Source organism: Monodelphis domestica, chromosome 7 (assembly GCF_027887165.1).
Source record: "Monodelphis domestica isolate mMonDom1 chromosome 7, mMonDom1.pri, whole genome shotgun sequence".
Lineage (NCBI taxonomy): Eukaryota > Metazoa > Chordata > Mammalia > Didelphimorphia > Didelphidae > Monodelphis > Monodelphis domestica.
In genome coordinates this window covers 169,650,428-169,670,472 of record NC_077233.1, presented here as the reverse complement: position 1 = coordinate 169,670,472, position 20,045 = coordinate 169,650,428, and the positions used below count along the sequence as shown (strand labels likewise).

The window sequence follows — 20,045 nt, the reverse complement described above, 5'->3', positions numbered from 1 at the left end:
CCACTGGGTGGGTGGTGTGGGGACTCTGTGTTCTTTGTGTTTTCTCTTTCTATCTATCTCTATCCCCCTCCTCTTTTCTCATCTGTCTCCCTGTCTCCATCTTGTTCCATCTGACTTTTTTTTTCTGTCTTTTTCAATTGGAGTATGAAAAATTCCAGAATAACCAACAGCCCCTCCCTTAGTCTTTTGTTTTGGAACTAGTACATTCTGTTCCTCCAGTCCTCCATTTTCTTCCTCTGCTCCTGCCCAACGCCTCTAGTAATCTTAACCCTCCCAGTACCCTGCTGTAAGGAGCCCAAGGGTCCCTCTGATTTGGGGAATCATCCCCTGAAATATGCCTCTTTTGGGCTTGAGTCCATCATTAATGCTTCTCAGCCAACAATTGCTGGGCAGCGCCTTGTGTGGGAAAAGAAGGAAAATCTGGTGGGGAATTTGAGGGAGAATGAAAGTAGAAGTGGGGGAGTGGATTTTCGGAGATAGAAGGAAAAGGGAAAACACAGAGGGGATGGATTTGAATCCTCATAGGTCCCTTGGGAGGCTGATAAAGGGGAACTTGAAAGCAGACTTGGAACTGTGCTTTGGAAGAGTTATCAGGTTAGTGAGAGACCAGAGAAGTGGAAGCAACTTCACTGTTTCTTCTGTTCAAATACCTAAATGAGTCTATAATCTCATCGATTTGGAAATTCCTTTTAACGAAGTAGACTGTAACCCATCCCTATTTGTTCTTCTTGTGCCACTTTTATCCATATCCTCCAGTAAACTACACTTAGGGGTTCAACTGAAATGGATTTGAAATCACTCAAGAACTTCGAATACCCTCTAGGTAGCATGGCTAGTAGAGATTGGTAGCATAAGGGGAAAGTGACTGAGGGAGGGGAACCAGAGAGATACACGTGATGCTAGTAGGATGCCTATCTGGGTCATTTTCCCAACTCTGGCAATGACCAAACTCTTCCTATATGTATATATTCCCTCTTGTATGTACATACATAGAATAGACTCTTTCGCTATCTGCACCCTCCCTGGGCTGAGGGCCCAGGTCTTCCTTATAACGATGAGCCTGAGGGAGGAAGCGAGCCAGCTCCCTGGGTCTAACTCTCCTGGATTCCGAGGGCATCTTGCCCCCTAACTGGGACATTTCTGCTGCTTGGAACCACTGCTCCCCAATGCCCTCTGTTGAATAGCACCTCCTCCTTCTCCTTCTCCTTTTCCCCCTTCCCCCTTCCACTGCCTGCAGGAAATTGAAGTGACACACACACTCCTGGTCCCTCTGATACGCAGTGGGCACAGCTTCGGAACCCCGAGCCCGCCCACGTGAGAACCCAGAGACGCATCCCTGGTGAGTGTCAGGTTCCGCCCCGCCCCCCGCTCTCCAGCCAACCCCTGTGACGTCTCCGTCACTGTGTAACGGTCTCTAGGGCGAAGCTAGGGAGGGCGGGAGCTCAGGCTGCTGCGCAGGCCCTCAGGCCCCTCCTCCCAGGTGACTCCCCTCCTCCTTCATCTCTACCCTCGCCCTCTAGCCGAGCCTTACATTCGTCACCCCACTCATCCCCTTCCCTCCTAATTTTCCAGCCCCCTCCCCATTCAATGATCACCAACCCCCTCCTTCCTTGTAATTGCTCATCCTTCTCATCCCCAGCCCTTCAGGGCTCATCTCCCATCATCCCTCTCGCTGCCCATCCTACCCCATCGCCCCCCCAATCCATCCACCGCCACCACCCCTCACTGATCAGCCTCCTCTTTCCCCTAATTTTTCATCCTCCCTTCTTTCCCACACCCTGTTCCCCATCACGCCTCACTGCTGATCCTCCATTCGCCATTACTTTTTTGAATCTTCCCCATCATCCCCTTGATCTTCATTCTTCAATCCCCTCCTAAAATCACATCATCCCAACTCCATTCCACCTCAACCTTCACCTTCCCCTCTCCTCATCATAACCATTCCTCTCATTCCTAAACCTCCCATCATTCCCTGAGCATCCCTGATCAGTACCCAAATCTTCCCACCCCCACCCACTTCACTTTAGTTCTCATTTCACCTCCTCATCCCCCCCCCCTTTTTTATTTCTGGGCTCTTCCTTTATTCTTAATTCTCATCACTTTCCATCAATTCCCAACTTCAGTCGTCCTCCTCTTTCCTAACCCTCACTCCTCTCAGCTCCCTCACTCCTTATCCGCTACTTCCCTTCTCATCCCCATTTATTTCACTCTTCATCTCTACCATCTCTCTCACATCCCTCCTTCACTTAATTCATTCCACCTCTCACTGTTCTCACTGTTCAGCCTCCATTTATTCTACTCATTCTCCATCATTCTCCAGTCTTTATCCTTTCTGTTCCCCTTCTAACCATCCATTATTCCCATCTCATCATCGAATTTCTTTCACTCCAAAACCCTCCCATTATCCTCTCCTCTTACCCCAATTCCTTCATATCTGATCTCTCTTCACTTCTCATTTATTACCTTCATTTCCTGTTCCACATCCCCCTTTTTGTCCCTCAAGTCTAAACCTTTCATTTTTTATTCCCCATCACCATTAGCCCACTCTCTCTTCCATCTTCCAGCTGCCTTAATTGCTCATATCCTCCCTTTTATCCTTTATTCTCCCACTCTCCTATCTACCTCTCCCCACCTCCCCATCCCACTATACCCTTTCACTTGAAGCCACTTCATTCTCCCTTATCACACCCAAGTTCCTCTTATCCTATCACATCCTTTCTCAACCTCTCCCATTCCCTGCTCCCCCCTCATTTCTTTCTTTAATCTACCTCATACTTTCCATCTCTAGTTCCTATGCATCTGTTTCCCTCAGACTTCATCCTCTCTCTGTCTCTTGTTTCTGGCTCTCTATACTGTACCTTATCCTCATTTTCTCACTGCTCATCCTCCTCTCTTCATTGTCCTTTATCTCCAACCACTCATTGTTCTTGGGTCCTGCCCTTTCAGTGTATGGACCCTCATTATCTTTCATAAGTCCTCATCTTCTACCTTTAACTGTTCCTCATTTTAAATCCAAAATCTCTCAAAACCAGTTATTCCATGCCCTCTCGTTATGCCTCAGTCCATTTTACTTCACTGTTCTCTCAGGTCTTACTCCTTCCCTAACCCTCCCTGCCCATCTCTTCATTATATTCATCTCTCATTTCTTCACTTGTCCCTTATCCCTATCTCCTTGTTCTTCAGTTCCATCCCTTCAATATCCCTTACATTTCGTTCTCTTAACTCTCATGTTCATCTTCTTACCTGCCTTTCCCAGTGCTTCTCATCTTCACCCTCCCTCTCCATCAAACTCCATCCCCTGATTTGTCTCACAGTCTAATCCTTCCACTGTGCATCAACTCCTCTTCTCACTACTTCACAGCCATCATCTCCTCATAGGACGATTTCTGTGAGGGGCATTTGGGGTGTTGGTGGGTAGGATGCAGTCCTGGCTAGGATTTCTCCTCGAGGCTACAGTTATAGACGCTCCTTCACCCCAGGCTTAGCTCCTTGGAACCACCTATAAAAGCTTCCTCTCGCCGTGGGCACCTCCTCTCTTCTGGGCCTCTCGGTTTTACCTAATTGAGAACCCGCCAGAGGCGTCTGAGCAAGGAGGTGGGGAAGTGCCGGTGGGGCCCCGGCCGAGGACCCTCCCTCCCTTCTCCTGTTTTCAGGGCAACTGCCGTTGGACCTCGGTGAGGTGTGGGACGCAGTAAGGGCCCGATTCATAGAAAAGGAGGGGGAAGGGAAAGGAAAAAAAAGGAAAAGGGAGGGGGGAAGGCAAGGGGCCTTGGGACCCCCAAAGGCCCCATCCAACGATGTCACATCCTTAGGACTACGGCTGGAGCCGAGGACATGCCGGGGTTGAAGAGATACGAAGTGGCGCTGGAGGCAGAAGAGGAGTGAGTTGGGGGTACTGGGCAAATGGGCGGCGGCAGCGGCGGCGACGAAGGGGGAATAGTGGAGAAGGGGGCATGGGAATGAAAAGAGGTAAGGCGAGTCTCTGGACTATGAGACGGTGTGAGGAGAAATGGCAGGAGGGTGGATAAAAGGACCGACCCCAAGGGTCGAGGGGCTGGGCCTTGCTGCCCCTCCCCCAATCCCTTCTTTTCCCGTCTTGGCTTCCTCTTTAGGATCTATTGGGGCTGTTTTTACTTCTTCCCCTGGTTGCGGATGTGGCGGAGGGAAAAGAGGTGAGGTGGGTCTGGGAAGAGCCTGGAAAGGGGCTGGGGGCGGTTCTCAGAGGTGAGGACTCCCTGGGACGCAGTCCGCCTACACCTCTGGAGTGGAGGCGCTGCCTCATTTTCTCCCAAGATTCAGAGGTGGCTGGGGTGGGGATTGTGGGAGGAGGACTGAATGTTGCCTGCACCCCGCCCCTCTCTACCTCACTGCCCCCTCCCCCAGTCCCCTTCCAGCCCCAGGCCTCTGGAGCCTTGCCCGTGAACCCTCCACAGCGCAGCACCCCCCCCGGGGCAGAAGCTGGAACCCCTTCCCCGCCTAGTGAGCTGCCTGTCCAGGGGCTTGGGCCCCCACCCCTCCAGGCGAAGCAGTCCCCGCCGTCCGGCAGTGCCGCCCCGGGGCACCCAGCAAGCATCGGTCTATCGGGCCGGGGCCCAACCGCTCCCCAGCAGTACCGTGGAGTAAAGGATTTAACCTGGATCCTGACTCTGCCAGCCAGTCTCTGCCGCTGCCGCTGCCGCTGCCGCTGTTGGGTGGGGGGAGGGAAGAGGAAGGGAACCGGCATGTATGCGGACTGGGTTTGGTGCTTACGTTTCCCTTACCCCAAGGGGAAGGCTGTGGGTTTGGAAGGATCGCTACCCCTCTTCATTCACTCTTCTCCTACCCTTTTGAGCCGCAGCAGTCCCCCGTCCCTCCCAAACCAATATCATTGACCCTCCCCGTCAGGGACTCCTCTTCAGTATCAGGAATCCCCCATTAAGGGAGGGGGCCACCGATCAGTATCAGCTACCGCCCTCATCCGTGATCCCCAGTTAGTACCAGCAGCCCATCAGTGACACTCATCAGGAACACCCCATCTGTGAACCAGCATCAGGGACTTCCAATAGCAAATAGCCAGTCATGGAATCCCTGAGTGAGGAACTTCCGTTGACCTCAGTTTCATCATCAATAAAAAAAAGGGGGTTGAATTAGACTATCTTTAAGGGCCCTTCCAGTTCTAAATCCTATAATTATATAAAACGGGGGGGGGGGGGATGAAACACGTCTACACCCGACTGGTACCACATTTCTATCCATTCTCTAGCCCCGGTATTGGCAACTTGCAACCACTACCAGCAATGGCCACAAGGAGCAAACCAACCTTTTTTCTACTCAGTTCCTGGAAAACTATTTTTGTTTAAAGTTTTTTTTTTTTTTAAGCGACCATTACTTTAAGAAGCTAAAGTAAAACAGATGAAAAAAGCCAAAATACACAAAACTTACTTTAAAATTCATGGTTCTGAATTGTTCAAGTTCTAATCCAGACTATGTTGAAACCCTGGTTACTGGGCTTAATGCATCTCTCCTCAACCTTAATGGATCTCCTCAACCCATCCCAAGGGTCCAGATGCACTGTCCTACCTTAGTTATCCTCATTCAATACCCTGTAGGGCTGGTCATTAAGCCCATTCAGATAAGGAACCTAAATCTTACTACCATACGAATTCCTGTTTTCATTGTTGTTCCTGCCTGCTTAATCATCTCTATTGATAAAAGTTATATCAGAAGGCAATCCTACTTTATCAAAAACTGTAATTGTTAGAAATTTATTGAGCAGAAACCTGCCTTTAATTTTCATCCATTTGTCCTGGTTTTGCCTGGAGCCATACACTGTCTTAATTCCAGCCCCTTCCCATTCTTTCAAGCTATTAAAATGTTTTTCTAAGTGTTATCTTTTCCAAGTTAAACAATCCCAGGCCTTTCAACCATTCCTCTTAGAAATGGAGATATATCGGTTGTACTTGAGCTCTGGAGTCCTAGGTTTTGTCCTTACAGGTAGGTGACTTGGGTCAGAGTTGGGGTTGTTCCCAATTCCTTTTAGAAACCTCATATCTCCTTGTTCAGGCTGACACATTCCAGGGACAAGAACCTCATATTTTCCTAGAGTGTGTACTTCTATGATTTACCTGGCATCAACTTGGCCCTCATCTCTTCTTGGACCTACCCTCTTTGCTACATCAAGAACTCAGTTGTCCCCAAAATGCCAAGCCATAGGCTTCCCAGGTTTAGATTCCTGCTACTTTTGCCCTGATTCCGGAAAAGGGACCAAATCGGGCTCTATCCCTCAACGTTACCAAGAATAAATTACTGGCATTTCCCTTAAAGCTCTTAACCCCCCAACATGGAGAATCAAGGAGGCAAGTTTAGTTAGCTTTCCACATTTTGAGGAAAGACAAGAGGATCTTCAGGGCTATTGGAGGAGGGGATAGGGTTGGAGCTCAGAAACAAGGCAAAAGAACCACCATATTCAATCCTCTAGAAAATAATCTTTAAGACGAAGTTCTATCTTGTCTGTCCCCTCTTCCCATTCGCTCTACTATTTTGAAAGGGAGAGAAGGGTGGGAATTAGCTCAAGTCTGTGCCTTGTTACTATGATAGTCACTTTTTCCTGATAAGAGACATGCTGGGGCAAGAAATAAAGGGTGGAAAGGAAAGATCTGCCAGATCTGCTATCAGTCTCGGTTTGCATCCACTTATGAGGGTATTTCCCATCCAGAGGCTCTTCTCATAAGGGCTTATGAATGCAAGTGTGTGAGTGACTGTCACTTTCTGTGATGAAATGCAGTTTTTAAATGCACTAATGGAAGTGACAGTGATGAGAAGTGTCACAAAATGTCACTGTGTAGGAATCCTCATTTTTGCCTCTTAGTGTGTTCAATCATAGGCTAACCTCTCATCAGGGAATAAAGAAAAGAGAAATCCAATAATCTGGGAAGAAGCTAGAAGTAGGTCAGGTCATAGGAGGAAAGTTTTGCCCAGAAAACAGTAACACATCCAGGACTAAAAGGCCTCTCTTCTCCTAGCCCTAGGATTCAAGTCCCTACTAAAAGGGAGAACCTACAGTTAGACAAAGAATAGGTGCACATGGGGATAGGGACTTAGGATAGCCATTTAACCTTCTGGAGGAACTATATGGAAACACAAGGACACAATGACCTCTGAAGATCGTCATCCATTGGTTGTTTTGAAGGAACTGGGATGGGAGAAATGGACTACCAGGTGACTATACTGGTCAGGGAGGTCACATTTGGTCACAGGACCATAAAGGAAAGAGCCCGAGTCCCACCTGTTCATGACTCATCTGAAGCCCAGGGGCCCCTCTTCCCACTCCACCACTGAAGGGGTGGTGAAGAGGAGTCCTGGGGAATGAGAACTTCCACACCCCTACCAAGAAGAGAGGGAGGGTGGAGCCTCCAAGAAATGCCTTCACTCAGACCTTGGGTACAGGGGAACCTCACTCCTCCCCTAAACCAGTCCCAATTTAAAAGGCTGGGCCACACGGCATGTGTTTTCAGAGGCTCCCTGCACAGCCTAAGCTCCCTAGAAGCAGCATGAAGGGGATGGAGCTAATCCTAATTCTGACCCTGGTGCTATTCAACTTCAGCCCCAGGAAAGGTGAGATGAGTGATCTGGGTAAAGACTGAGGTATGGAGGAGGGTTTGAGAACACAGTTGGGAGGGGAGTTGTCCTCTTGGATTGGGGGAGAATGAAGTTGTCTTTTAGGTTGTCAAATTCAAGTGTCTGCTGAAGTCTCTTAGATTGTAGGAAGAGGTCCCTCAGACTTGTGGGGAGAGAGGTTCTCAATTCTTAGACTGGAAGGACATGGGTTCTTGGGTTGAAGGTCTCCAGTCCCCTAAGATTACTCAGCACATTTCTATTCTTTACTTCTCTCAGCACTACCCCCAGACCCCAGCATCTCATGCTGCACCCAAGTCTATCGAAAGAATCTCCCCAATAAATTACTACGGAATGTCATCCGGGTAGACCTTCAAGAAGCCAATGGTGACTGTCATATAAAGGCTTATGTGTGAGTCCAAGTCAGACCCCTGAGATCCCTGACCTCACCTTTAAGACTCATCACTCAGTCCCCTCTTCATCATTGGCTTGCTCTCCCAACTAATCCCTTATCCTGTCCCCTCAGGCTACACCGAAATCATCATCGAAGACCTGTTTGTGTTCACCCAAACAACCGTTCTCTAGCAAGGTGGTTGTACCGAAACAACATGAGGCCGAAGGATCTTGGTCCCAGCCCTGGGCTCAACCCAACTCCCTAAACCACCTTGCCCCCTCCATTCTTCCAGTCTCCTGTAAGAACTGATACATTTCAGTTCAGGTCTTTTTCCTAAAAAACCCAACCCAATCTACAGCCTGACCTTCTGGGAGTGGAGTGTTGGTCATTTCCTTAGAGGCCCAAGGTGGGGGGGGGAGAGATCAAATGGACCTATGGTTGAACTCTGCACAGGAAACGGGAATTTGGCCCTGAGGATCAGACCTGATGGAAAGCAGCCCCCTTCCCATTGCCTTCAGGTAACTTTTTCCCCTAATAAAGCTGAGCTGGACAGAAGCCTTTGGTAGCATAGCTCAAAACATCAAGGAGGGAAACTGGGATGAGTTGGAAAAAACCAGGAAATAACTTTCTCCATTGATCTCCAACACCTTCAGACTTTCCTTCTCTTTCAGAAGAATTTATGTAGAAGGAATGACAACTCCTAATTCCCTTTATTCACATAGATACATGGCAATAATACCCTACTCTCCTCCAAGCTTCCTCTCTCACCAATGTCCACTGTACACATACATGCACACACACACACACACACACACACACACACACACACACACACACACACACAAATTAGGAGGCTTATATAGGTACGTGTCCAAACAACCACAGTGGTGCAGTCATCAGAAGGACTCATATTCCTACACATAGGCACACAAACACACATGTACACAGAAACACCTCACCTTGCCTTGGGTGTATTTCAATGTATGTCCCTTATGGCCCCAGATGTTTCAGAGGGAAGTCTGTTCCCCTTATGCAAAGCCAGGTTGGGGTGGGAAAGGGAGGATGTTGCATGAACTCCATAACTAAGGAGTCGCTCATCCACACACTGAAAAGCAAATGGTAGCGATACTGCGAGTCCCACAAAAATGGACCCTAAACAATAGCCCCTCAGAATGGTAGAGTTCGAGGGGGGTTATTGTCTTTCCAGAAACTCCAGCTGCCTCTCCACACTGGTGCTGATTGTAAAGATCTTACTAAGAGTAAGATCATCCAAAGTTCACTACAGGATTTGAGCCACTGTAAGGAAGCAAAAGAAAAGGGAAGTAATTGGAGGAAGGGTCTCTGCAGGCACCCCTGGCCCATCTTTGGACTCCTTGGCCACATCCCAAAGGAAAATATCTTAAATGTTACAGCAAAGAAGACCAAAGCTGGAAGAGAGGGAGGGGAGCTAAGTATTTTTCTCCTCCCACCCCAAGCCCCAAATGCTTGAGGTCCTGTCTGCTGCTCTTCCCTATTTATCTCCTGCTCTTAGCTAAATCATTCTCCCCTCTTTCCCCACTTCACACTATGCTTGAACTATTCTCCCAGAAGAGAATGCCTTACCTAATCCTTTTCACCAATCCACATCTTACCATTCCCACCAGGTCCTGCTTAAATTCACCATTAAAGCTTCCCTGACTATTCCAGCTCACATTGACCTTAACCTTTCCCAGCTTCTCCACTCTGAACCACACATTCACCCTTGATCACACACTGTCCCATCCTGTTCTCTGTTCAAATTCTTTTCATTTTCCCAAGCAAATTCTATTTCCTTCTTGCGATAGCCCAGCACAAGGCTAGGTATGCAGAATTCCAAACATACTTGTTTGATCACAGGAATGATCTTCAGAGTCCTCTTCCCAATCTCCTGACCCTCCCCTAATACCACAGGTGACTATGAAGCCCAACCAAAAAGCTGAGGCAAAAGAGGAAATGTTAAGGGGACAGAGCTGGGATCCTGAAAGGGGAAGAGTTTGGATAGTGGAGATATTTACAGCCTCACTGTATGAGCCCCCAACCTGGGAAATAAGGGAAAGAGCCAGAGGTCAGGGGTGGACTGAATGAGATTGCCTAGGAGGATAGGAACTTGGAACCGAAAACCCAAGGGAAAGACCTGAATAGGGGAGATGTGATAAGGAGAATGGTGAGTCACAAGATTAGAGATCAAGGAGGTGACTTGGATGGGAATAAAGATACAGATGAGGAGCAGGAGGTTCCCTCTTAGTTTTCCCACCCATGGAACCATCCATGGCACTCACCAGGCATGGTCTTCACTTGCACCATAGGAGCCAAGAAACCAGGCTTCGGGGCGGCCCCTTTTCTGTTTCCTCTTAGTCTTAGCCTGTCATGAGCACAATGAATGAGTTTTCCCAAGTCTAGGATATCTCAGTCCTCCACAAGGGTCAGAGTAGTTGGGTCAGTTAGTAGAGGGGTCAGTAGGTCTCAGAACCCCCGAAGAAATGGGGAGGTTGGTCTAGAAATGATCTCTAAGGTGCCTTTGATCATAGATTAAGAGCCAGAAGGCTCTTACCCTTCATTCTATAATTAAAGCTCAGGGTATGACTTGAACTCAGGAGTCTTCTAACTCCAGAACCAGTGTTCTTCCACCTATACCATAAACCAATATTTTGTAAAAGGGAAAAGTCCAAAGGGAGTCTGTGGCTAGATAAGCTATAAGAAGGGAGTCAGTGGAGTGAGAGAGGCACCTCGAAGGTATTTGACGGTGAGGAGATGGTGTGCTGACCTAACCCTGGGGCTGGGGTCACTCACCAGAGCAGGAGTACAAGGGCCCCAGCAGCCAGACCCACGAAAGAGAAGACACCCAGAGATGTTACCACGGCCACCTGCTCCAGAGGATCCCTGTGGTCTGGTGGTGGAAGGAGAACCCTCCTGAGAAACAGCTTGGCCCCACCGCAGCAGGTGGAGGTCCTGGGGGCGTTTGGGGCAGCCCCCCACAACTTACTGCCTCTTTGGGGGTTGTCTATCCCCAGGGGGCAGCAGTCTGTGACCTCCCTGCCACACCCAGCCCGCTCACCCATTAGCGGCTGAGAGTCGGGCTGCAGGGAAGGCTCAGGGAGAACGTGTCTCTCTGGCTTCATTTCGGTCTGCGCCTGCACCTTGGTGTGCACCTGCGTCTGCGTCTCTGTCTCCGCAGGCCTCTCGATGGGTCTGGTGCTTGGGCCAGAGGTCACCAATACTAACGGAGCAAGAGCAGCCTCTGAAGGGCAGGCCCCACGCGCTGGGCTGCTCCCCAGATCTCCTAGGGCAGGACTTGGTTCCTCCTTCCCCTCCATCCTCCTGCACCCAGACATTCCCCCTTTCCCCTCACCAGGGCTTGGGGTCCCCCAGGCCTCCTCGCTCCAGTCGCTCCAGGTGCCAGCATCAAGGAAGTCTCGAGCACTCACACGCACCGCATGGGGCAGCCCAGCCACAGCGTCCGTGATCACTTCCTCTAGCCCGGAGGGCTCCACCTGTGGGGTCACAGGGAGGGACCTGGGGACATGGGGTGCTTTGGCAGGAACAATCCATGAGGTGGGGAGGAGGAGCACAGGGAAAGAAGCCCTGTCCTACACCAGGAAATGTCTGCACGTAGCTCTGACATCTGATCCGGGCCTGGATGGCTCAGAGTGGGCGGCTTTCCTGCTCCAGCATCACTGGGGGCACGGGATGCCCAGACATTCCCCTGGGGCCCATAAAATAGATGGTGTCTGCGGCCAGGCCTGACATTAGCTTAGGAGCTGCAAGTCTCCAATGTTAGTGGTAGAAGGGAGTGAAGAACGTGCCTCAGGGAGCCCGTGGTAGAGGCCACTCCCCTCCCTTTACAGATTGGGAAACTGATTCCCAGAGAAGTGATTTGCCTAAGGAAACAGAACATTGTTGGTCAAGCCCAGATTCCATCTGGCAATTGACCTGCAAATCGACACCCCTGATTCTTTCTTGGCATCATTCTATGTTGGGGTGGAGGTGGGTAGGGCAGGTGCTCAGCTGGCCTAGCAAATATTGTAGCAATTCAGTAGCGGCGAGAAGCCACCATCTACTTGTAAACTCCAGAGAGGGGAGCAAACTAAAGAGCTGAGAAACGGAGACTGAATCGGGTGGGAGGACCAAAAGCCGGGGTACACCCGATAGGCTGAGCCCACGGGGACAGGAGGTTCACTGGGAAGATAAGAATCCTTAGCCATAAAGACCCCCAGAGCGGAGGGCACCCATCCTGTGGAAAAGGCTCAAGTGTCTGCCTCCATTCCATTCCTTCACCAGGTCCCCCTTAGCCTGGCCTGACTAAGCCCTCCATCCCACGTTTTCTCTTACCATGGACCAGGTCAGGTGGCGCACAGGGCGGTATTGCAGTCGGAACTTGAGCAGAAAATGGGGTTGGAGAGGCCAAGAGTTTGGATAGGCCCAGCGGACCAGTAGGCGTCGGGGAGCCCCAGGAACCGGTTCCACTCGAAGTCCCTGGGGTGGGTCTGGCCTTACTGTGAACATGGAGGATGGGCTCAGGGTGAGGGGGTGGAAGGGGGTGGGAGGATGTGTCAGAGGTAAGGGTAGGATGACGTTCCCCATACACGACCGGCATGCTGGGAGAGGTCCGCTTGTGTGTGGGGGCACTGCCACGTAGGCTTGAGAATTGGGCCACAGCTCTCTACCTAGTTGGGCGTTGTAATAGGTATCTATGTACGTAATATATATCAATGGTATAGACGTGTGACTCACTTCACTGTGACTTTCACGTCTTGGGGTGAGCACAGAGCGGGTGCCCCCCAAGGCTTTGGCCTTCACCCTCTATACTACTTGACTTGGTGAATCCGCTCTCATGGATCCCACTATCCTCCATCAGTGCAGATGAGTCTTTAATCTACCTGTACAGCCCTAACCTCTCTCCTGACCTCCAACTGCCGTCTAGACAGCTCAAATGGGATGCCACATAGAAATCGTAAACTCAACAGATCCAGACCGGAAGGACTCTTTCCCTGGAAGCTCTCCTCTCTTCCTAACTTCCCTACAAGTATCAAGGGCAACACTGTACTGGCAGTATGAGGACATCCTAAGCCTCACTCTGGACGCCTTCCTGTCTGGCCTTCCCATATTCAATCAGTTGTCAAGTCCCGTAGATCCATCTTCATGTCGCCTCTTGCATAACCCTTCTCTCTTCTGAAGAGAGGCCTTGTGCAGGTCATCACCTCATACCCGAATTGCTGCAGTAGCCTGATGGTTACTCTCTTTGCCTCTCTTTGTCTTTCCCCTTTCCAGTCCATCTTCCATTCATTTGTCAAACGATTTTTAAATTCAGGTCTGTCCTTTGGGGTAAGCTCTGGTGGCTTTCTAGTACTTCCAGGATCAAATAGAAGAGTCTTTTTGACTTGTAAAGCCTAACTTGACCCTTTACTACCTTTCCAGTCTCCTTATTCTCCTCCCACTGCAATTCAGTAATACCTCCTTGCTGCTTCTCATGTATAAAATTCCATTTCCCTTTGGCAAAAAGAAATAACTCCAAATAGCTAGGTGGCTCAGCGGTTAGCCAGGCTTGGAGATGGGAGATCTTGGGTTCAAATCTGACCAAAGACACTTCCTAGCTGGGTTACCCTGCCTAGGCAAGTCATTTGACCCCAATTGCCAAGCTCTTACTGCTCTTCTGCCTAGGAGCTGATGCTTGGTGTTGATTCCAAGACAGAAGGTAAGGTTTAAAAAAATCAAAACAAAAAGCTCTTTTCCCAGTCCTCCTTAATCTAATATGGAGGTCAGAGAAGAATTATCCAAAAACACTCTACCCTGATATGGTCAGTTTTTGCAAGGAGGCGTCCTAGGGGCCCCTTGTGGGTGGGTATTGGTAATCTAGTCTCCATGTAAGAAAGGCTGGTGGGAAGTCTGATGACATTTTCTGCAGAATAATTGGTTAGTGTGCCTGCAGTGTCTGTCTTTTTGTGGGAACAGTATGGAAGGTGACAGATACATTGGGACAGGGCGATGTTGAGACGATTCTTAATAGAAGTCAGTGCAGGGGGAGCAGCTAGGTAGCACAATGGATAGCATACCAGGCCTAGAGTCAGAAGAACCTGGGTTCAAATCTGACATCAAGACACTTCCTAGCTGTGTGACCCCTGGCAAGTCACACAACCCCAGTCGCCTAGCCCTTATTGCCTTGGAACCAATTCTTGGTATCCATTCTAAGACAGAAGGTAAGGGTTAAAAAAAATCAATGCTAGGGGATCATGGACAGGAGACCGTGTGATGACAGAGTTAAGACAATTAGATATCAGCAGAGTGCTGGATTGGGACTTAGGAAGACCCGACTTCGAATACTGTCACTGGTACTTCCTCGCTGGGGAACCCTAAAAAAGAGCATTTATCCCCTCTTAGTCTCAGTTTCCTCACCTGTAAAATGAGGGGTTGTACTCAATGGCGTCTGAGGCCCGCGCTAGCTTTAAATCTATCAATCTGGGAGTGTCAGTTTCTGAGGGAATCGCATGAGGTCACTCCATGTTCTAGTAGTCACTGAGGCCATTCTTAAATGGACTTCCTTGGCCAGGGTCAGCATTTGGGGTGTCATTCACAGATGTTTCGTGATAGAAGTCAGTATTTTAGGTGGCATCCAAGGGGCTTACTCACAGATACTTTGCATGCTCACATCCAGGAGGCGGGCACTGGCCCCCAGGGGGTTCACCTCAGTCACATTAATCCGATACTGGCTCCAGAACTCTGAACCATGGACCACACACCGGGTAGCCCCAGGAAGTTCTGGTAAGCACGGTCGGGGCTCTGCAGATAGCGCTGGTCTAAATATTAGGGGGAAGAGCACAGTGGGCATCAGGAACACCAGTCATACTGTGGACCCCACATCATGAAACTCTGCCCACATCACCCTTCTCCACAGAGTCCACCAGGGAATAAGGGAGGATTGGGGCTTCTTACCTTCCTCTTTCTGTTCCAAGAATGATTTTCTTCCTGTGCAAGAAGGAAGGAGAGAAGGGCTGCCTTGGGCTGCCTGTGGGCTGCCAAAGGAAGGGATATCTCCCCAATCACTACAACCTCCCAGTTGGCATTTCCCTACCTGGAGACCTTTCATAAGGAGGTCCCAGGGGTAGTCTGTCTACCCCCAATTTTCCCTTCTCCCCATATCCCCTGTGCCCATTCCATCCATGTTCACGCACCTGTAGGAAGTAATGTATCGTGTGGGGAGCCCACTGACCCGGCTGGGGCTCCAAGAACAGGAGAAATTCTCATAGTCTGATGCCCGACAGGAAACCATGGGACGAGATGGGGGGTCTGTGGGGATGGGACAGGAGCTGGGGACGCCAGGGAGGCATCAATTACTCTACTCCAAGTTTCTTCCTTGCTATGGTCCCACCTCTTTCCAGTGCTTCACAGTCCCACTCAACTCCATCCCCACCTCCCCATCAAGGTCACTCATGCCATCCCTTAGGTTATTACAATTACCCTCAACCCCCAAACACCACTCACGGCCTAGTTGAAGCGTCACAGAGCCTCTGGTATCCCCATCCTGGGATTGACAGATATAGGTGCCCTCGTCTTGGCTATCTACCCGCTCCAGGACCAATTCCTGTTGTCCCAACCCTAATTCTGACCTCGATGTCTCCAGGAGTGCATGGCCTTCTGCTCGGTGCCAGGAAACCAGTGTCCTGAAGATATAAGGTATGGGTGAGGATGGGTTAAAGATGGAGCAGGACGGAGTTGGAGAAGGAGCATGGTTGAAGTTAGGAGAATCAATCTAGAAACATTAATCCCCTACTATGTGCCAGGCACCATGCTAGGTGCCAGACAAGGGATAAAAGGTCAAGTGCAGAAGTCAGTGCATCCTCCACCCAAGCCCACCCTGCTCCCTCAGCTCCTGACTCCAAATCCCACCTCTTCACTCCCTGAAGATGAGAAAGTTATGATGAAAGCTGGAGGACAGTCAGGATTAACAAGAGATAAGTGAGTTGAGATACTTACCCAGGAGCCACTCCTGGACACAAAAGCACAATGGTCTCTCCAAGTTGCCCGTACTGGACCCCTGCCAGTGGGGATGGTATGAATTCTGAGGAGAAAGCCTCCCCATGCTGACTCCTGAACCCTCCCCCAAATCCCTCCCATATCAGAGAATGGTGGTTGCTGGGGATTCCAAGAGTTGAGCATCAGCCCTTAGGTCCTAGGGAACACAGGTTGGGGGCCCCTGTGTCATCCTAACTCAAAGGTCAGGTAACTCCCTTAGGTCAGTAGTTGGGGACCCTGATCTGAGCCATGCTTTCTCACCTGGGGGACCCCAAGACTCAGAGTCAGTGGTAGAGACAGACACTAGGGCTGCAGCCACAGTCACCAGGACCCTGCCCAGCCCAGAGCAACCGTTGCTCATCTGGAAAGAGAAAGAGGTACATGGTCATCTCCAGGGAAGGGACTCTCTAGGACCCCAGACACCAGGAGTGCCATTTTCTCCTAGGTATCTTTCCTTCCTCCTTGCCTCCCTTCCAGGGATCTGTCCAGGATCTGATCTGTTCCCAGGAGGGAAACTAAGGTTGAAAGTAGAAAACTGAAAGGAACTTTCATTTTCTGGGGCAAGGGGACAAAGCATACAAAGGAACTGGCATACATGCAATGACACACACAAGACTACTGCCACACTCACATATATAAACAAAGGCAGAAATACAAATTCACAAAAATACACATATGCATACTTGATGTTAATACTAATATATATACTGAGGCAGACTCATATACTCATAGTAGTCCTACCTCCTCTTCACCACCACCCCTACCCCCCAACCTAGCCCCTAGGAGCCCCAGTTCTGGGCTTGGGGCCGAGAACAAAAGCCGGAGGCGTTGGGGTCCGTGCCAGACCCTTGCCTCCTCCTGACAACCCTTGGCACTGGGGCTAGCTCAGAATTTGGCACTGCTATGGCAGTGCCCCCCCCCCCCCCCGCACTCTCACTTGGCCCAGCTCCACTGTTAACCCTTTTCTTCTTGATGCCTGGACCCCCAAAAAAACCAGACCCACTTAGGAAAGAATGGATATATGAACCCTTCAGCCTAGGAAACTAATGTCTTTGGGAATCAGTCTGGACACCCAGGCATCTCCACCCCCCATCCCCAGCCCATGGTCTGTCATAGAGAAAAGGAGTGTCTACAGATAGGACGGAGAGCATCAGGGTGCAGTCACATTCTGACCCCAATACAACCCAAGCCAACCATCATGGGTGCTTCATCCTCTCCCATCCTGGGCCAAGTGGGCTGAAAGGGGACTATCTGGTTCTAAACAGACCCTGGGCCACCGTCCCCCTCTTTTCTTAGTTTGCTTCAGGATCCACCGAAGGAAGGAGCCTTAGAGGCTTAGGGAGAGGGAGGGGAAGCAGGGGAGGTAAAGGACTAACCAGATCCAGATGCAACAGCTGCTGCCAGAGGCCCAGAGACAAAAGGGCGTTTGGGGGAAGGAAGGGGGTACCCTAAGGAAAGAGGAATGCAGAATGGAGACTGGGAAGCAGGATCTGGGAAATATAGCAGAAAGGTGAATTGAGGGTGCTAGAGATGAGTGGGGAAGGGGGGGTAGAGAAGAGAGAAGTCCAGAGGAAAGACAGTTTCAAATATAGGGCACTGGACACATGTAAATGCATGTTTCTCTCTACATGTGTATACAAGTCTATGTATTTGTATTTGACTGTGTGTGTATGCAGATCCCTTCCCCATAGAGTGGGATATAGGACTTCCATCACATTGCACCCCCTCACCCCTGCTTTTTATTCCCCCCTACCTTAGGTCCTGGAGCTCTCTGTGTCCATAATCCTGCCTCCTCCCTCCAGCCCTCAGCCAGCTCCTGCTCTGCTTCTGTTCTCAGCTCTGAGCTCTGGGAGTTTAAGGCAGCCCCCCTCTCTCCACTTCCCCTAGCCTGGCTCCTCCAATTCCCACCCCTCTTCTCCCCCCCATTCCCTGGCAGAAAGTAACTGCCCCTCAGCCAGGCCCCCTTCCCTCCCCCTTCCTCCTACTCCTAGCCCTGGAGGTAAGGCCAGAGCTAAGGAATGGGCCAATTCCACAGCCAGGACACCCCCAACCCCCAACCCAATCCTACAGGCTGGAATGGAAGCCTCAGGTCTACCCTTTCCCTAACCCCCATTCCTCTCCCTCAAGAATGTTGGGCATGGGTCTGTGAATATAATCTAGTAAAGGTGCACTGAGGCTTTCTGTGTGCCCACATGGATGGGTTCATGCATGTGTCTGTCATATGTATGTGTGTACTAAGGGGGAATGTAAAACAGTTCACATGCTGTATCACCCTCCCCCCAAAACAGATGGGACGTTGGCTTGTCACACTGGATTTCCGAGAGGGCAGTGCACAAACAGATCTGCACAAACTAAAGCAGGCACACAAATGCACAGACACAAAGATGTGTATAGACAAGTCACCAATATCCATAAGCCCTTGGTTACATAGAAACAAACAAGCATGTGCATAGATACATATTCATAGAGACTGCCCCGGCACTCAAAAGAACAGACAACAGAGAAACAAATAAGCAATTCCAGGCAGCCAAGCCCCTCCTTCCACATAGATAGCCCGGCATAAACAAATGCAGGCATGCACTGTTTCTATGCAGATAGAGATCTGATCACAGAGAGAGACAAAGAGACACATACAGATTCCCCCCAAAACCTCCCCTTTCCCTCTCCCCAGTTCTCCAACTCCAGATGTTTCTCCACAACTGGGCAGGGCTGCTCCCCAGAGGGTGAGAGCGAAGGGGGAAGGCCTGAGGCTGAGAAAAGTGGACGGAGAGTTCTGGTTTGGCTGATAATCCATCCCCTAAACTCCTCCCTCAGGAAACTCTGGCTAGTCGCAGCCCCGCCCTCCCACCGAACCCCTCTTCAGGCCCCTCAGTTCTAGCTCAAGCCCTTCTCCCTCCTTTCCTAGTCCCCAGTTGACTCTTCCCTCCTCCTCCCCAGATTTCTAGCCCCCTACTCCCACCCTCTTCTCCCGGCTTCAGTCTCTCCTCCCGCCTCTACTTTTCTCCACTCTTCCTAGAGGCTCTTCTTCCCTCGATCAGGTCTCCCATATCCATCATTTTGTCTCTGTCTCTCTCCCTACTCCTGGAAAGCAGAGTGGTGTGTGGGGCGCAGAGAGGGGGTCCAGGTTCAGAAAACGTCGTTGGCGCACCAATCTGGACCCACACACATATACTCGCGCAGAGCCAGCTCACCCACTCATCCCCACTGGCACACTCTCCAACGGGCACATTTACGCCTAACATAGTTTGGCACCCATCTCCCATCGCAGCCCCCTCGCCAGTTGGGGTTCCAGGCTTCCCATTTCCCCCATCATAAACTAAGATCCTCTCTCCTTTCCCCAGTGTCCTTCAAATGTCAATTGGCAAGCTCAGGTCCTAGGGAATCAGACACAGGGGGGAGGAAGTGACCGAATAGACGCGGAGAGACACCGAGAAGAGACAAGCGTGCACAGAGAGAGACATTTAAGAGTCAGCTCGAAGGGGGCCTGGGACTCGGGGCTGGGTGGGAAGACAGACCCGCGCTCTAACACACCAAACACATTCTCCAGACAGGACTAGAGACACGCAGACACTTGCACTCTCCACCCAGCCGAGAGAACAGCGCAACAGGGCCCGAGGGGCGGCCGCGTTTACCCCGCCCCCCCTACCCCACCAGACCGTTCCTCACCTTACGCGGCCTCGCCGCCAGCCCGCCCGCTCCCTACTCCGCTACACACTCTCCGGCCCCCCGCCCCCCAGGGCAGAGCGGGGCCGGCTCGAGCCCTCCGGTCCCAGCGGAGTTGGGGAATGGGGGTAAAGGGGTGGGCTCTGAGGCCCATTGGAGTCCCGTACTGCCAATCACCGGCCTCCACCCAGGCCCCCACCCCTGCCCGGACACTTCCTGTCCTTGGAGCGGGAGAGGCAACCGACTGGTGGGAGGGCGGGAGCCTGGTCATTGACACTAGGGAAAGGAAAGGGGCTGCCCAGGGAGGGAATGGTGCGAGGCTCAGAGGGTCACGTGGGTTCGGAAAGTTGATTCCAGACTCAGATATGGG

At 50.8% G+C, this 20,045-nt stretch overlaps 2 protein-coding genes across 8 annotated transcripts; one reads left to right on the top strand and one right to left on the bottom strand.

Annotated features, from left to right (window-relative positions):
- The first annotated feature begins 1,349 nt into the window (after nucleotides 1–1,349).
- On the top strand, nucleotides 1,350–8,542 carry LOC100028763 (uncharacterized). The gene is made up of 8 exons (XM_056806291.1): nucleotides 1,350–1,480; nucleotides 3,813–3,881; nucleotides 4,113–4,172; nucleotides 4,434–4,619; nucleotides 7,143–7,197; nucleotides 7,494–7,593; nucleotides 7,873–8,005; nucleotides 8,120–8,542. The coding sequence occupies exons 2-8, from the start codon at nucleotides 3,835–3,837 to the stop codon at nucleotides 8,250–8,252; spliced, it is 714 nt and encodes a 237-aa protein (XP_056662269.1). The 5' UTR covers nucleotides 1,350–1,480; nucleotides 3,813–3,834; the 3' UTR covers nucleotides 8,253–8,542.
- A 136-nt stretch (nucleotides 8,543–8,678) lies between these two features.
- IL11RA (interleukin 11 receptor subunit alpha) lies at nucleotides 8,679–19,832 on the bottom strand. Of its 7 annotated transcripts, none has more exons than XM_056806003.1 (13): nucleotides 19,679–19,832; nucleotides 16,274–16,373; nucleotides 15,974–16,058; nucleotides 15,482–15,660; nucleotides 15,172–15,286; nucleotides 14,933–14,965; nucleotides 14,630–14,796; nucleotides 12,335–12,498; nucleotides 11,355–11,496; nucleotides 11,061–11,222; nucleotides 10,796–10,892; nucleotides 10,285–10,367; nucleotides 8,679–9,283 (listed from the first exon to the last, which is right to left on the bottom strand). In XM_056806003.1, exons 2-13 carry the CDS (start codon nucleotides 16,371–16,373, stop codon nucleotides 9,267–9,269), a joined length of 1,344 nt encoding a protein of 447 aa, XP_056661981.1. In that variant the 5' UTR covers nucleotides 19,679–19,832; the 3' UTR covers nucleotides 8,679–9,266. The 7 variants fall into 7 exon arrangements, with proteins under 7 accessions (XP_056661981.1, XP_056661986.1, XP_016279539.1 ...); XM_056806008.1 differs by having other exon boundaries at nucleotides 15,974–16,034; nucleotides 19,679–19,828; XM_016424053.2 differs by lacking the exon at nucleotides 19,679–19,832 and adding an exon at nucleotides 17,766–17,875.
- Between the last annotated feature and the right edge of the window lie 213 nt (nucleotides 19,833–20,045).

Excerpts from the sequence above, each read along its gene's own strand:
- LOC100028763 (XM_056806291.1), top strand. The coding sequence starts at position 3,835 with ATGCCGGGGTTGAAGAGATACGAAGTGGCGCTGGAGGCAGAAGAGGA. Across the intron at positions 4,173-4,433 it reads ATGTGGCGGAGGGAAAAGAG|CGCAGCACCCCCCCCGGGGC; the intron begins GTGAGGTGGGTC and ends AACCCTCCACAG. Across the intron at positions 7,594-7,872 it reads CAACTTCAGCCCCAGGAAAG|CACTACCCCCAGACCCCAGC; the intron begins GTGAGATGAGTG and ends TACTTCTCTCAG.
- IL11RA (XM_056806003.1), bottom strand. The coding sequence starts at position 16,373 with ATGAGCAACGGTTGCTCTGGGCTGGGCAGGGTCCTGGTGACTGTGGCT. Across the intron at positions 16,059-16,273 it reads TGAGTCTTGGGGTCCCCCAG|AATTCATACCATCCCCACTG; the intron begins GTGAGAAAGCAT and ends CTTTCTCCTCAG. Across the intron at positions 12,499-14,629 it reads TGTGAGCATGCAAAGTATCT|TAAGGCCAGACCCACCCCAG; the intron begins GTGAGTAAGCCC and ends CCATGTTCACAG.